This window comes from Barbus barbus (assembly GCF_936440315.1).
Source record: "Barbus barbus genome assembly, chromosome: 38".
NCBI lineage: Eukaryota > Metazoa > Chordata > Actinopteri > Cypriniformes > Cyprinidae > Barbus > Barbus barbus.
The window spans coordinates 18,695,704-18,711,412 of record NC_136716.1 but is presented as its reverse complement, the minus strand read 5'-3'; the positions used below and the strand labels follow the sequence as shown (position 1 = coordinate 18,711,412).

Genomic DNA, 15,709 nt, shown 5'->3' with positions numbered 1-15,709 from the left:
GCTGTGGGCTAATGGACTAAGGTCATTAGGCACAGCAGTTTTGGGACAGTAACAGCAGGTTTGTAATGGCCCCCAGCATGTGATCTCTAAATGAGAGGTCACACAGGGTACATGTAAAGGGTTGGTCTGCTAAGCAAATCCTGCAGTCCATGGGTGAGATCAGACATATGACCTCAGAGAATGTGTCCATCAGGGTTCAAGGCTGGGAGTTAGAATGGAGATATTATAGGCAAAAGAAAGATATACTGAATGATATACTGACTTCATGTCAACTGAATAAGACTCACCTATGATTTTAAAACTATGATCTCACCTATGCCTATTATAAACCATATGTTCAAAATCTGTTTTCATATATATATATATATATTGAGCTTTCAAAAACATTATTTGATTTTACAGATTAAATTAAGAGTTTGAAAATGCCATGGAGCTCTTCATGGTGATTCTGGTGATTATTTTCATCTGTTGGCTGTAAGAGCGATGTTAGGGTTCATGAAAGGGCTGTGTACACCTGATAAAGTCCAGGTCAATCATTCACGGGGACAGTCGCTGCAGTGACTCCATGCCACACCTTTATTATGTGAACTGGGAAAAATGTGCACATAAAGTCCATCTTAAATTCCAGAGGCCAATAAAACATTTGTGCATGATTACAGGAAGAACAATCAACTTATTCACCTGAATGCATTTGAGTGTGTGGTTCAAATGTGCTGTTTTTGTGAACAAGCATAAAATGTAAATTAATCTTAACACCAGTAGTTTCAGTTCTCAAGAAGCTCCACTTCATGCATCATTTGACCTTAGATCTTTTTGACATTATTTATTTTTGCTTACTTTTGCTTTCTATGTCACACATTTTTTTAAAAGATATTTTAGCGCTTATGTTGTTTCCCTTTGTTTTCTGCATTGTTAACATGTTTTTCTTTTGTTTTTCTCCATTTTTTTCTTTCTGCCATCTAGTATCTACAGATGAAATGGCCCCTGCTAGATGTTCAAGCAGGAAGTCTTCAGAGTAGACAAGCACTTAAAGATGCCAGGTCACCTTCTCCAGCACACATCGTTGTAAGTAACACCCATGAGTCATTGCATTTACAAAGCTCTTTGTTCTACAGCACAGTCCATGAATACCAAAATACTTTGTTGGGTTGTTTGGGATCTTACACTCCTCTCCTAATCAACAGCTGTCAATTGGTCTAGTGGCCTATAAAAACTGTAGACCAGGACTGTGTTTCCCAAAAGCATCGTAAACTTAAGTTGGTCGTAGCTCCATTGGTTTCAATGGGTCTACGATGTACTTAAGCTTACGATGCTTTTGGCGAAACACAGCCCAGATTGTGTTGGAATATTATATATCACATGGGTGCTTGTTTTGTAATGCGCTTGTCTGTAATATGGCTTGAAAACAAGAGGGTGAGATTTCAGTGTAGTTTAACAGTTTTTTTCCCCTTTGAATGGCGCAAAGTGGCAGAGGGCAAGACCATCTTTTTACAGTGGAGACGTATAATTAACGCCCATGCAAAGCTTGGTTCAGACAATGAGTGTCTGGAGTAGAGATGCTATGTTTATTTTGCAGTTTTATACACTGGATCCGTGAGTGCTGTTATCCATGTGCTTAACTCTAAATCTATCACTGTTTTAAAATCTATAGATGATAAGGCCTTCAAGGTTAGACACACGGCTGGGCGAAAACAATGTTACCATGTTAAATCATCAGGTTATCGATTCCTTTCCTTGGACAATAGACCAAATTTGATTTTGGTCTTTCCATTGTGGTGCATGAGTTTGGGGGCTTCATTGCGTTTCCATAGTTACTGGATGCAACAGAGTGCCTCCAAGGTCGTGTTTAGGAATATAAGAGAATAATCCATTGAATCCAGATGAAACATTCTCAGTTACCTTTAAAGAGTCTGCATGGAATTAATATTGTTTTTTTTAGTATGTGCCTAATGTTATTTTGAGACCATTTATGTAAGATTATACTCCTAAAAGTTGACAAAATAACAAAAGCAGAAGGAAGAAAATCATGGTTGGCTGTGACATTGATTGAAAACTGTTTGCTAGTTTTTAGTGTTTTGTGTTTGTATTTTGGGTCACACTTTATTTTAAGATCCAATTATTGCTATTAACAATTATCTGTGACTTTTGCCTCAATATAAATGATTAATTTATTAATAGTAATGTAGGGATGTAGAATATGGTCATGCAGAAAATGTGCTTTATAAGTATTAATAAACAGCCATTATGTTATTAATAGGCATGCTAATAAGCAACTAGTTAACTAGTGAGAATTGGTCCCTATACTAAAGCGTTTTCATATTTTTATGTTTTTTCCACTTTTGTCTAATGCAGTTTTAGATAGACTACCATTCAAAAGTTTGAGGTTGGTAAGGTTTTTAAAGGTTTTGAAAGAATCCTCATATTCTCACTAAGACTGCATTTATTTGATCAAAAATACATTAAATACTACCTGATGAATGAAGTGGCAACTCTATAGCTGCTTCTACTGAACTGGTATTAAACTATTTTTACATTTAAATGTAGGGTAGACATCCCATGTGCTTTTTTTAAGAGAGAGAGAAAAATGATTGTCCTCCCTCTCTGAATCATTAAATGTGTGGGAGGTAGTTAAGAACGGGCTCAGGTAAATACTGCACTTGAGTTTTATCCCTCTGACTCATGACGCTGTAAATGCTTATCAGCACAGAGCAGTTTTCTCTATTGCCTTTTAAAACAGCTCCAAAGACCTACGGCGAGAGAGCAAGTTGAATATTTTGCTCTGTATGGTGTTTAGCTATTTAGCATTTAAGGTCGTTTATTTATTTAGTTCATTCATACAATTCGTATCTGTTTGATCAAGACCTAACATGGTACTTTGCATCATTTCTTCATCCTTCCGTCTTTCTGTCTCTTTCTTTCTTGCTCTCCCATTCTACTCTTTCTCTCTTGTGCTGACGTGTGTTTGATTTAATGTTTCCTTGGTTTGCATCATGCCGTTGGTGAATCTATCTGGAGACAGTTGGTATTGTCAGGGATAGATAACTGTGGAATGCCCTGAGCTCTATATTTATTTATTTATTTTTGACTCAAGTTGGCCTATATGCTGCCGTACGTGAAGGCCTTATCAATAAATTGTACCGTAAATGGTAGTTTCTCTTCTCTGTCGAATTGGAAGAACACCTGCCCACCTTGACCCATGGCTCTGAAGACGCCTGTCTGCCGTGGGCTGATAAGAGAGCGCCGATGGGCGCGAGATAAGGAACGTAAGCCGAAGTTCAAGTGACCCAACAATCACCAGTGAGAGAGATACAAATGCACAGGTGGACAGCGGCAGAGAGGAGGTGATACCGTAAAAGGGCAGCGTGGCAATGAAGTGAGATGATGAACGAGAGGCAGAGAGAGAGACAACAAACAAGTCTAAAATGTGTATACAGCTAAAAGACAATGAAGTAGCACACGAGGCAGATGCTTGACATAAGTTGCGTTCACACAGCAGCAGAATACAGTTGTCAGTCCTATTTTAGAGTGCCATATATGGTTGTTTTCATACACAGCTCTGTTATAAATTGCATTTTATAACCTAAGTGACTCTTTAAAATTTTTATAGCTGTCACGAGAATAGAAAAAGGGCTTGACAGTATTTATTCATATAGAAAGTATTCAAGCCACTCCTGTGTATGGATGCCTGTTTTCTTTAAAATTTAAAAAGTATTAAATGTATTATATTACATATTGTTTTAAATTAAAAGTTGTTTAAAAAAAAAAAATCACATAATGAAAAATAAATGAGTTAAGTTTTTAGGTGGAATTCAACCGCTAGTAAGTATGTTGTCAGTCATGAGCACTAAATGTGTGACCGTCGCCGTAGTCATAGGAACACTCCACACAATCTATTTTTTGTTACAGTCACATGTGGCCGTAGAGGTGCTACTCCATGCTGTTCTATGACTAGAGCACAGGAAGTGACCCTCTCGTTTCTGTCCACGCCCATAGAAGGCAGTGCCAGGATGTTTGAAGTACTCAAGAGCCCCGCAGGCTTTTCAAAGCCTCTTAGTCCCACACAGTCAGCATGCATTTACTACCTGTTCACAAGTCATAAAGAACACATCACTGCAAAGTACCACAAGCCGTTTGTCCCACTGCCATCTCCACTAGCTTTTAATGTGATTTGTAAAGCCCATTCTTTATATAGACTGTAATATAGACATGCCAATTCAGACAGGTAGACTGCAAAACACATGTGCTGTGTATTTGGCATCGGACAGAGCATTAACTCAAGGACGTATGAGCGGGGATCATGCGATTGCAATTCCAGTGGGAAGGAGTTGGAAACAACGGAACGATAGATTTCCCCACATCTGTGACACATTGGCCATTCGTTCCGGGATCAGTTCCCTGTTCTCGTTCTCTTTCTCGACTTGTATGCACAGCTGTCCGTCAGTGTTCCCCTATTTAGTGTTTCTTGGTGTAGGCTATATACTAGACTGGTATAGCCAGATGTTTAACTCACAGCGTAAAGTCTGGTCATTTGCAGCTTTTTATTGTGGTCAAGAGCTGTCTACTTGCACAGGAAATGACAATTTGATTGATATGTTGTTTTGGAAACTTTGTGACCCCAATTTCAGCTTTTTCCTAAATTAATAAGTACTGATTTATTCACAGACCGAAAACTAAGTGGCAATAAATAAAATAATCATTAATCATATTACAAAGTGTTATTATTAATATTATTATTATTATACATTTTCCCAGACAAATCGTAGTATTTGACTTGAGTCTGCACTCACACCCAGGTTAAAGCTAGTGCAGTCATTTTGCGGGTCAGGTAACGTGCTAAATTGATAATGAATACTGCGTATATGTGTTGCAAATTATTTTATCCAACTCATTTTATTCAAATAAAATCAGTGAAGTAAAATTTCTTTGTTTTCATTGTTTGTATTTTAATGCTGCTCTCTAAAATAATGCTGAGGCAAAAGGATATACTCACACACACAACCTCATGCAAGAGCACTACACACTGTCTAATACACACTAACACACACACATTGTCCTCTTGTTCCGAGTCTTGTTGAGACTGGACAATGTCTCCATTGTTTTCTGAGCTTTCACAGGCAGCAGGGGACGGCTGGAGTGTTAACTATTTCCCACGAGGCCCCACAGCAGTGTGCATATGCGTGCAAGCTCTATGTGCAAGTGAACCAACAGCAGGAAAACGCGGGAACATAGGGAGAGGAGGAAGAATAGAAAGGGTGGAGCTTGGAAGAATAGCTGGAGGAGTCCTGGTCTGTTCCTGTATGGTAATTAGTATTTAGGAAGTGATGGAATGTGTTGCGTTTTGACAGAGCGGGACCTCCCACCTGAACCGCTGTACCATGAGGGCATGGTTGCTGTTTGCTGTCACAACACGAGTCTGTCTGGGAGCTGGAGTTCAAAGTGTTCTTAAAGTTGAGTTTTGATATTAATGTTAAAAATAAAGAGTAAACTAAATGAATCACACAGATAAAGCATGCAGGGCATTTTCCCAGACTCCAGCTGAGTAGGAGTAGCGTCTCAAGCTAGCACGGGGCCTGTAGTTTTTGCTGGGTAATTTGCTGCCTTTTTTTTTGGACTGAATGGTGGTGCACCTGGACTGGCTTGACAATGGCTGGGAGGGCCAGAGGCATGCTGGGAAACCCCAGCCCCCTCGCTGTTAATGAGGACCCCAGTGTCACAGCCACAAGACACTGAACCAACTGTCTTTTTCTTTTCTCCTTCCCTTTCTACTAACTGTTTCTCATTTTTCTCGCTCCTTCATTCTCCATAGGACCTTCCCATCTGTTTTTTGGTACTGTTTGGTGCATAGTGATGTAACCACGGCCTGTCGTATGTAACTGTAACCGGAGTTGTGCCGCTTCTGACAGGACCATGTAAAACAAAGAGATGTCACTTGTCCTGAGACCTTTGGCCAAAGTTTGGAGAACATCTCAGCGTGTGCTCTTGTGTAGTGCATGAGAGGCCTCCCTGGAGCATTTCCTTAACCAAACTCAAGGAATGTCAACACACTCTTTTACGAGGGACCTGGTGTCATGGTCATCAGCCCTTCAGCCGTTTATATTGTTATGTAACCTTGTGAGTGCAGAACGCTCACAACTCTTGTGTGTTTTCCCATTAACAGGACCATTTGTTGGGCAATGTATGAGATCTGAGATAAATGGCCACTTTAAATCTCCTCATATTCGTTCTCAGATTTGAATCCTGAGATTTCCCCTTTAGTCTCCTTTAGAGTTTCAGAAGCTTTCTCATTTTTATATTAAATATTTATTCAAATTATTTTCTTTTCAGTAAATATTTTATGGTATGGATATAATAAATTAATGATAACTCTAAATGTTACAATGGAATTATGCATCGCAAAAATATGATATAATGAATATTCATTTTTGAGATTTTTGTTAAAGATTACATTTAACAGTGTTAGTAAATTCAATAATATTATCATATTGTGCACTATAATATGACATAGTGTGCATACGTAATTTGGTTCTGTTGTCTTAAGGTATTTTAGGAGGAACTTTTGAGATGCAATCGTACCATTCAAATATTTGTGGCCAGTAAGATTTTTTAAAGAAATTAGTATTTTTATTCAGCAAGGATGCACTAAATAAATGAAAAATGTTTTATTCGTCAAACTATTCCAAAATGTTTTCACAAAAAATACTGTTTTCTGTTTTCAATAATAAGAAATGTTTCATGAGCACCAAATATTAGAATATTTTAGAAGGATTGTGTGACAGTGAAGAGTTAATAATGACTGCTAAAAATTCAGCTTTGCCTTCACAAAAATAAATTCTATTTTAAATCATTGTAATATTTCAGAATACTACTGTTTTATATTTTAGTGAGCATAAGAGATTTCTTTGAAAACATTAAACAAGTCTTACAGACCCCAAACATTTGAACGGAAGTGTATTTGAAACAAGCATTGCAGGGCAATTGAGAATGCCATTAAGACTCTGAACAATAGATTTTTTTTTTTCCTCTGTGAAAAATTTAAGCCATTGCTAGTTTCTCTTTTTCTCAGACGACATGGTGCAACAGGAACGTGATGTACTAAGCCTCAATGCCTAAAGCCACATCAGTACTCTTTTTGTCAGTCAGTTTAGTTGATGTAGACACACTGCCAACATGCTAACAATATCACAACCTCAAATCACAGGAAACAAACATGCACTTGCGTATTCTGCATGTGTTGTATGTGAGATATGTTTGGGCTTGTACCTGGCAGCGGCCTGACACTGCAGTCAGAGAGGAAACAGACAGGGAAGGAGAGGGGTGGCACACACAGCTAGACATTTTTGTGGTTTTAAAAGTCATGCTTTTTGCCTTCATGCCCTGGTTGAGTGATGAGTGTACCATGTTCTCAATTTGTGACACGGGACGTCCGTCTTTGCCTTGCAGGGGCCCTTCTGCTTCGAATTCCCCGGACAGACTGATCTGAGTCTTCACCAATTACAGTTGGTGAGAATCCTGAATTCCAAGTTTCTTGCAGCTGGCTTATTGATTGTTTAAATGAATTACCTGCTGGAAAATCCGGTTTCAGCTGGTAGCTGATTTTCTAGCTGGTTATTTCCTGGTCCGAGCTGTTCATTAGCTGGTAGACCCTCTTAAGTAACCAGTTAAAGGTGGTCAAGTTGGATTTTGGAACGTCGTGGCTGGGTAACTAGCTAATGACCAGCTTGGAAGAGCTTTGACCAGCTACAAACCAGCAACCTTGTTTCAGTTTTCCAGCTTAAGCTGGGTTTTCCAACAGGGTAGAGAATAGAGAATATCAAAATCATTACAATGAGAGATGTCAAAAACTTCTTTTTAAATTTTGATAACAGTGCAATGTTCTGCTGTATTTGATATTGTTTGTTGCTGTGTTTTTGCTTTTTTATATAAAATGGGGTTGAGTCTGCTTTGCATTTGTACACACTCACTCACACACATACACACACCCTCACGAGCAGACTTGGCTCTTGTGCTTTAGTTTGTGTGGTAAATGTAAACTGTTGCTGTCCTTTGACACGATGCTTTTTGTCTGTAGCAGGATCCCGGTTACGATATACAGTGTTTGCGTGTAACAGGAAAGCATCAGCGCCACTCCAGTGGTGCAAAATTCAGCATCTCTGGATTCCTGGCAGCCCGAAATGCCTCTTGAGCTTCATCTTTGTCTGCTTGCAGGCCCCGTTTCAGCCTTGTTAATTATTTTCCTGCATCTTCCGGAATGGTGGCGATTATTTCTCTCTGATTTCTTTTCCTTTTCTCTGAAGCAGCTGGCGTGAAGAGGATGCTTTTCATTTGTAGCATCTGGGGTTGAACGTATGCCAGCGAGAAGTTAGGAGGTGGAGTGGTTTGTGTTTTTGTGTGCACACGCGCACCCATGTGTGTGTAAATGTCTGCATGACTTGGTTTGCGTGGGTCGAGGTTAAGGATGTTTAGATGATACGAGGCCTTTTTCTAATTGTCCTCTTGCCCGTCGACATGAGGCAGAGGGAGAGAGCCTGTCTGGCACCGCTCTTCAGTTTTGATGTGGCGCGGAGTGACGCAACATGGGGCCACTGCCGCTGAGTGTCTCAATTGCGCCTCGGCCCTCCTTGATGGACACAAACAGTGTGTGGAATTCGAAAGGGGGGGCACGATGGGTAGCCTTGGTCTGCCAAAACTCAGCAGCGGTGCAAGGATCAGTGGGGCGAGCGATTGTTTAGCTCATCTCCTTGTGTTTAGGTCTATAGAGAAAACTGTGGCATTGTGGGATATGCTTGTCTTATTTTTGTCTTGTGCCTCAGGGTCATGTAGGTCATGGTGAGATGGTAACCTTCATTCTGTGAAAGTCTTGTGAGATTTAAATTTAAATTTTTAAATAAAAAAAGCAACAATTCCTAAATCTAATCTTAAGAGCAGCCAAAGCAAATCTTGCAAGATTTTGCTGTGTTTTTTATATATATATATATATATATATATATATATGTATATATATATATATATATATATATATATATGTATATATATATGTATATATATATTTGTGTGTGTGTGTGTATATATATATACATACATACATACTGGTGTTGTCAAAAGACCCGGTACTTCGGTACCAAGTCGGTACTAAAAAAATTAAAACGTCACGGTACCAGGTTTTTTTAAGTACCGGTGGTACGAGTACCCGGTTCTTGACCCGTACGGCCCTATGATTTCCGCAATACAGAAAACGCGGACGGAATCTCGGAATCCAGTTATAAAAACGGAATTTACAGTTTAGCATGGAATGTCACGGAATTTGTCAAAGTTTGGATGAATTAATCAAAAGTAGGTCATTACACTTAAATCAAAATGGACTAGTATCTGAAATATTAAGCCGCAAAAGTCGATTTAAATATGAATCCTGCATGTTCTGCGAGTCTCTGTGTGAATGAATGAATGGCAGAGCCACTTTTAGAGAGTTTGAGTAAAACTAGCTCAATTCAAATAGCTACACACAGAAATTTAAAGGTGTTCACGGCAACCCGTCAAAATAAAAGTTTTTCTTAAAGACATTGTGCCAGAAAAATATTACTATTAGTACAATGTATGTGATACTATTACTACTTATTGTTGAAAAAAATATCTTTATTTTTAAAGAAATAATTAATATATTAATATTTCTTCCACATTTTAATTTTAATAGTAAATCCCCTTTATTTACCCCAAAAAATTTAATGTGTTTAAATTTCATTAATTAAAAGACAAATTAAATGTGGGTGAAACTTGTTTACTGTTTTTCATACTTTATTACTTGCTGAAAAATTTGAAACACAATTTTAAATAAGTATAAAGAATGGCATTGATTTTTCTACATTTTATTTTTGTTTGACTTTATTAATAAAAATAGTGTGTTTTTTAATTAGCATGTTTTTGTGTTTTGCTTTGGTACCGAAATTGGTACAGAGAAGAACCGTGGATTTTCACTGGTATCGGTACCGAATACTGACATTTTGGTACCATGACAACACTAATGCATACGTGTGTGTGTGTGTGTGTGTGTATATATATCATGCATGCATGCATGCATACATACATACATACATACATCTATATATATATATATATATATATATATATATATATATATATATATATATATATATACATACATACATACATACATACATACATACATACATACATACATACATACATATATCTCACCAGCTTCATATTAGCTGGTGAAGCTGGTTGACCCATTGTGTAGGGGATTGTTGCTAGCTAAGCTAGTTAAGAGTTCGATTGGCAATTTGTAAAAAAGAACTGTTTTGTTTTTGTAAAGAGTTTCTGTCAGAACTTGTTTGACAAGATTCACCAAGAGTTCCTTAAGTAGTGTATCTCAGTTTGATATGTGTTTGTGAACTTGTTTGAATGGAAAAGTGTGTGTGTTGCTGCTTATGTTAGTGTGTGTTGTTTCAGCTAACTGGCAAGCAAATATACAGGTTCCATATTCTCAGTTAGGTTTTCAAACTTAGCTGCATATGATTTCACACAAACCACAGCATGTTGCCCTGTTAGCACTCTTGAGTGTATGTAGAGCACTCCTCATGGTCCGTCTAAAATAGAGAGAGCGCAGAAGGGATGGTGGGCGGGGAGGGTGTCCAACAAGAACTGCAAGAATGTTTGGGATTTTTGTTGGGGCCAAAACTTCCACAAGGACTTCCTGTGGGCTTCCAGTGGAGCCAGACAGCATCGTGCTCCTCCTTCCCAAACTTCTGAGAATCTAAACTCTAATAGAAGTGGCATGAACACTTCCCCTCCGCACCTTCTACGAGACCTCCCCCACCACACACGCATTATATTCCTGTACGGCATTGAGCAAGACTGCGTTAGCCAGGACTCGTACTGTATTAGCACTTGAGGCTGTTTCACAGGGAAACTTGTTTTGACAGAACTCCAGGTGTCTCATTGTTGGGCGTGCTATGGTTCAACAGATTTACCAATTAGTGTCGGGATATGGGCAGACGAGGGGAGGGGGCAGCTTTTAGATGGTGGTTTGGAATACTTGAATGTGGGGGGACGGCGAGTGTGATGGAATGACATGGGGCCTCGTGGACTGCCGAAGGGGTCATATGGTCAGAGACGGACGCTTGGTAAGTTGATATGTGACCTCCTTTCACAGGCCTGTTATAGAGTAGCTTGGGAAAGTAGCTCAGAATGGAGAAAGAGATAGAGGACGAGGAGGGGGAAGAGATAAGGTGAAGCAAACTCCAGTTTTAAAGATAACAGTTGCATTATGTTTTAAGAAAATTATTTAAACATAGTTTTTGTGTGTGTTATGTCTTAGCTGAAATCACTAATTCCTTTTATTCCACTGCCCTTTCTTGGCCAGTTCAATTTCTTTTGGTTAAAAGCTAGTATTTTACCATGTTATATTGTACTATTTAATTAAATGATCATTTTATAAAAATATTTTTTGCTTATGCTACATATAGACAAATATGCAATATATGTATAATATATTTATAGCAAATAGTGTTTCAGATTAACTATCCAGTCACATTTTGTATTTTTGTGATACATAAAATTAGTTCTGTCAAACGATTAATCACGATTAATCACATCCAAAAATAAAAGTTTTTGTTTACATAATATACGGATGTGTACTGTGTATATTTATTATGTATATATAAACACACACACATGCGTGTATATATTTCAGAAAATATGTTGTTTGTATATTAAATATATTTATTTATTTATAATATAAATTACATGAATATAAATATAGACATGTAAATATTTTCAAAATATATACCGTATGTGTGTATATTTACATAATATACACAGAGCGCACACACATCTTATTCAAACAAAAACTTTTATTTTGTATAATAATGAATGTGCTTACTAAAGCTTTGTTCTGTTTACATAATCTTTCTTTTTCTGAGGCATAATCCGTAGCCTACTTGAAGACATTTTACGTAGGCCTGTTGGTCGCCATTCCATCCTTTTTTTTGATTATTGCTGTTGTTTTTACCAATTAACTCTCTTTATTTTCTTTTGAGAATGGCTTTTGTGCTTCCAGGAAGTTTTAGGTGAACTTTTTAGAGGAAGTTGAAGTGATTTAGACTGTGGGATTGTGGGTGGCCTGTAGAACGAGGAGCTTTTTTTGGACACGGCCTGGTTGTTTTAGTAAGTTTCTCGCTCACCACAATCTCAGATATATTCACTGCATATATTAATTGAAGTGAAAATTAATAGCATTTTCCATCAAATGTGTGGTTGCGTGAATTCATGTTCGGGACTTCCATCGAGTAGAATTTGGCCGCTGAGTGCGTGAAGGTAGAGGCAGTCGGTGTCCAATGAAATCACGTCCTGCAGCACGTTCCTTCGCTAATCCATTGTTTAGGTTGGACGAAGTCCCCCCCCGTGCTTCAGATGCAAACGCTGACTGCTTTATGGCTAGACGGTTTTGGCCACATGATGTGGTGAAATTCAGAAGTTCTGTGTGTGTGTGTGTGTGTGTGTGTGTGTGTGCTGTGAACTGTGTCGAAGTTAGTGAGAAAGAAAGAAAGAGGCAAAGAATTGGGGAGGGGTGAAACTGACATTCCCAAAGAACAATTTATTGTTATGGCTGAATGTGCAGTGACAGTTAAAGTTTAACACCTTCCCTCTTTTGCTGCATATGTGTGTGTTGGCACCTAAAACGTCCTTCTAGGGAGCACTTAAGCTGGCCGAAATCACGTTTACTTCCATTTTACTTCCTTTACTTCCTACGTTTACTTCCTCACTGAGAGAGCAACAGTTTTTTTTTTGGAAGTCAGTCAGTATCTTGATTTTGGAGCTGTTTTTGCAGTGTCCTCACACTCTCTCTCCCTCTTTAGATTGTTTTCAGATGTGCTTCAGCTCACCTTTTGTGAGACGAACTTCCAATTTATTTGATTTCGCTCCTCTCAGCAGTTTCTTTGCAGACATCTTTTTACTGTTTATTTGCGTCTTTGTTTTTTTTTTATGTTTCTCCACAGTAAGCGCAGTCAGAGCCAAGTTTTCTGTCTCCATTATGGCTTTAAAAAGAGAAAGATGACATGGGACTGTTTTTCTCTTTTGTTTTTATTGTTTCTTTTTAGTTCAGCCTTTTTTTGAATGATTCAGTGAGTTAAAGTGGTGTTGTTCTGGCACGCTGTTGCAGGTGTGCACATGCTCTCTTTATCATTTATTTAGCTTTGTTTCAGATATGAGAGGAATGTCTACTTCTGCTCGTCTGCACGGCGCTGTGGTGAAAACAGATGTGTTGTATTTAGGTTTAATTTATGACAGGCAGCTAACTGGGCAGCCCTGACATGTCCAGTTGAGTCTTTCACTACTCTCACCACAAGATACAAGACTGAAGGGATGGAAAAATAACAAATGAGAGGGATGGAACGGAAAAAAGTTTGTGTTTGCACAGGAAAGCAAATTTTTAAACATTTATGTTAAAGCTTTATACATTGGTAACCCTAGTTAGATGTCACAGTTGTGGTGAGCACACCTTGGAGCTCATGTGGGAGATGCAAGTTCCAATCCAGTTCTATTTAATTTGTATTATTTGAATTTATTTTACTGTTATATATATATATTATTTTATTATTTTATTTATTATTATTATTATTATTATTATTTTTTTTTTTTATAAATTATACAAATGTAAGTTTACTTTAAAATGTACAAATATTTATTGAGCATTTTATTTGTTTTTAAGTGTAAATATTTTTTTTATTTATTATTTTATTTGATTATTTTTACAATGCACGTTTTTATGACTAGTACCACCCTGCCCTTTTACACCCAATTGTTTCCTGTCTCCTTTCAGCTGTCTCTATTAATAGAAAGCACATAAAAACCTCAGAATAATAGCTAGCACTAGCTAAACATATTTTATGTGCTTTTATTTGTTTATCAGTATTGTGAACTTTCTGAGTTGAGTAAAAATAAGGACTGAAATGAATAAATAAAATGGCGGGTCATGATTGAAGTGAGACAGGCGTGCCGTCCATGGACGGCAGACAGGAGACGAGGCTTTATTGGGAGGCTCATTAAGGACAGTGCAGAGACGTGGAGAAAGAAGCGAGCGCTTCACTGGCCTGTATCCCTTTGAACACCGGCCTACTCTTATCTACGACATGCTCCGTTCCTCCGTAACAAGACATTTTTCTTCACACAACGGATTTTTTTCTTTCTCCTTTACCCCTGATGCGAACAGAAAAAAGCTGAGATGTCACCACTATCCTTAAGATACAGAGGCTGCTCCTCGCATGCCTTTTTATCCCATTTCTCCCAGCACCTGTTGGAAAGCCCAGAGACTTTCGCTTGTCTCCATTTTATTTCCCCCTTTGTAAACGAAAACCTTAATTGGAACTTTTTTACGCTGTCTCCACCTTGCGTTGAGATGCCACATAAGATCTGTTACAGCAGCACAGCTGTTTTATGAGTGTTTTTCGAGGAGCATTCCTTAATCATAGTGTCAGACAGACGGATGAGTGGGTTTTTATGCGCTCTTTAGTTTCAGGTTATTGAAAAGCCCACTGCTTCACCATAAAACCTCTCTTTGGCAATAGCGCCGTGATGCTATATTATTTATGACATGCATGATGCCAAGAAATAATCCCTCTGGTAATTAAGACCAGTTTACGCTATATAAAAGCGATGTATTTTTATGAACTGATCACGCAGAGAGCACAATAAACAGTTAGCGTTCAAGCACTGAAATACATGTTTTCTGTCAGCCATCGTATGGTTTGTGTCCAGAAGGAAGCAAACTGATTCCACATGGCTAATGTGATGTTAGTGGACCCCTCTCATCCAGACCAGCTGTAGTAAACTCTTGTCTTTTAGCTGTAGCACGGCACTGGTCCAGGAAGTGGAAATTACACTCCACCTTGCATGGCCGCACGTCTGGAGGCCCACCGCAAGCTGAAACATTCGATCATTTTAACATTGTAGCTGTTTCAAAATATTATGGCAGTGCTATAATTGTATAACTAGTTGTCTGTGCGTCTAATTACCCTATTAAGCCCAGCCCGCCGCTGGGTGTTCCTTTATAAACGGTAGCTATGACTGTGTTCCTCTTCCATGCTCAGCGCTCGTACGCCTGTTGGAGGACTTCCAGTATGCTAATTCGAGCTCAGGATGTGCAGCCACGCTGGCTGTCTGTCTGCCCGCTGCCTTCTCCTTTAATTGTTATATCTCCTCGCCATTAATATGAGCAAAAAGAGAGGCTTCTTCCATGCACGGCACATCAAAGAATACCACCCCCAGATCTACAAGTTCGCCGTCTATTTGGAGGACAGGCTCTGGAGATGAGTGCCGATTCCCGGCTGGAATGGGTTTGATGGTCTAATTGTAGCCCCCAGTGGACACAGCTGCATATCACAGAGAGCCAGGATCGAGTGGACTGTGCTTTATACAGCATCTTCTGATGGAGCAGAAAGCACCTGCAGAAGGTGTTCAAGTTCCCTCCGCTCTACCTGTCCGTTTATCCCATGGTCAGTGCCATCTATTACAGTGCCATCTATTATTGACAGGCTGATTCCATCCCACACATCACAAGGGTAAACTGCCATCTTCCTCTTCCTCTTCTCTCTGCTTCCGTCCTCTGCCTTTTCCATCAATTCTCTTTACTCTTCTGCTTTCCTCTTACTCCACATCCTCTACATTCCCCCTCGCATCCTCTGTCTGTCTTCCT

General features: G+C 38.7%; 1 protein-coding gene across 9 annotated transcripts in view; it reads left to right on the top strand.

Moving 5' to 3' along the window:
• tcf7l2 (transcription factor 7 like 2) overlaps window positions 1–15,709 on the top strand; it is an 80,054-nt gene that overhangs the window by 24,552 nt on the left and 39,793 nt on the right. For 6 of the 9 annotated variants that reach the window (XM_079398068.1, XM_079398067.1, XM_079398072.1 and 3 more), the window contains exon 4: window positions 964–1,065. In XM_079398068.1, coding sequence (XP_079254194.1) covers window positions 964–1,065 — 102 coding nt within the window. Of the gene's footprint in view, window positions 1–963; window positions 1,066–7,440; window positions 7,501–15,709 lie in introns of all 9 variants that reach the window. The other 3 variants (XM_079398065.1, XM_079398064.1, XM_079398069.1) reach the window with 1 other exon arrangement.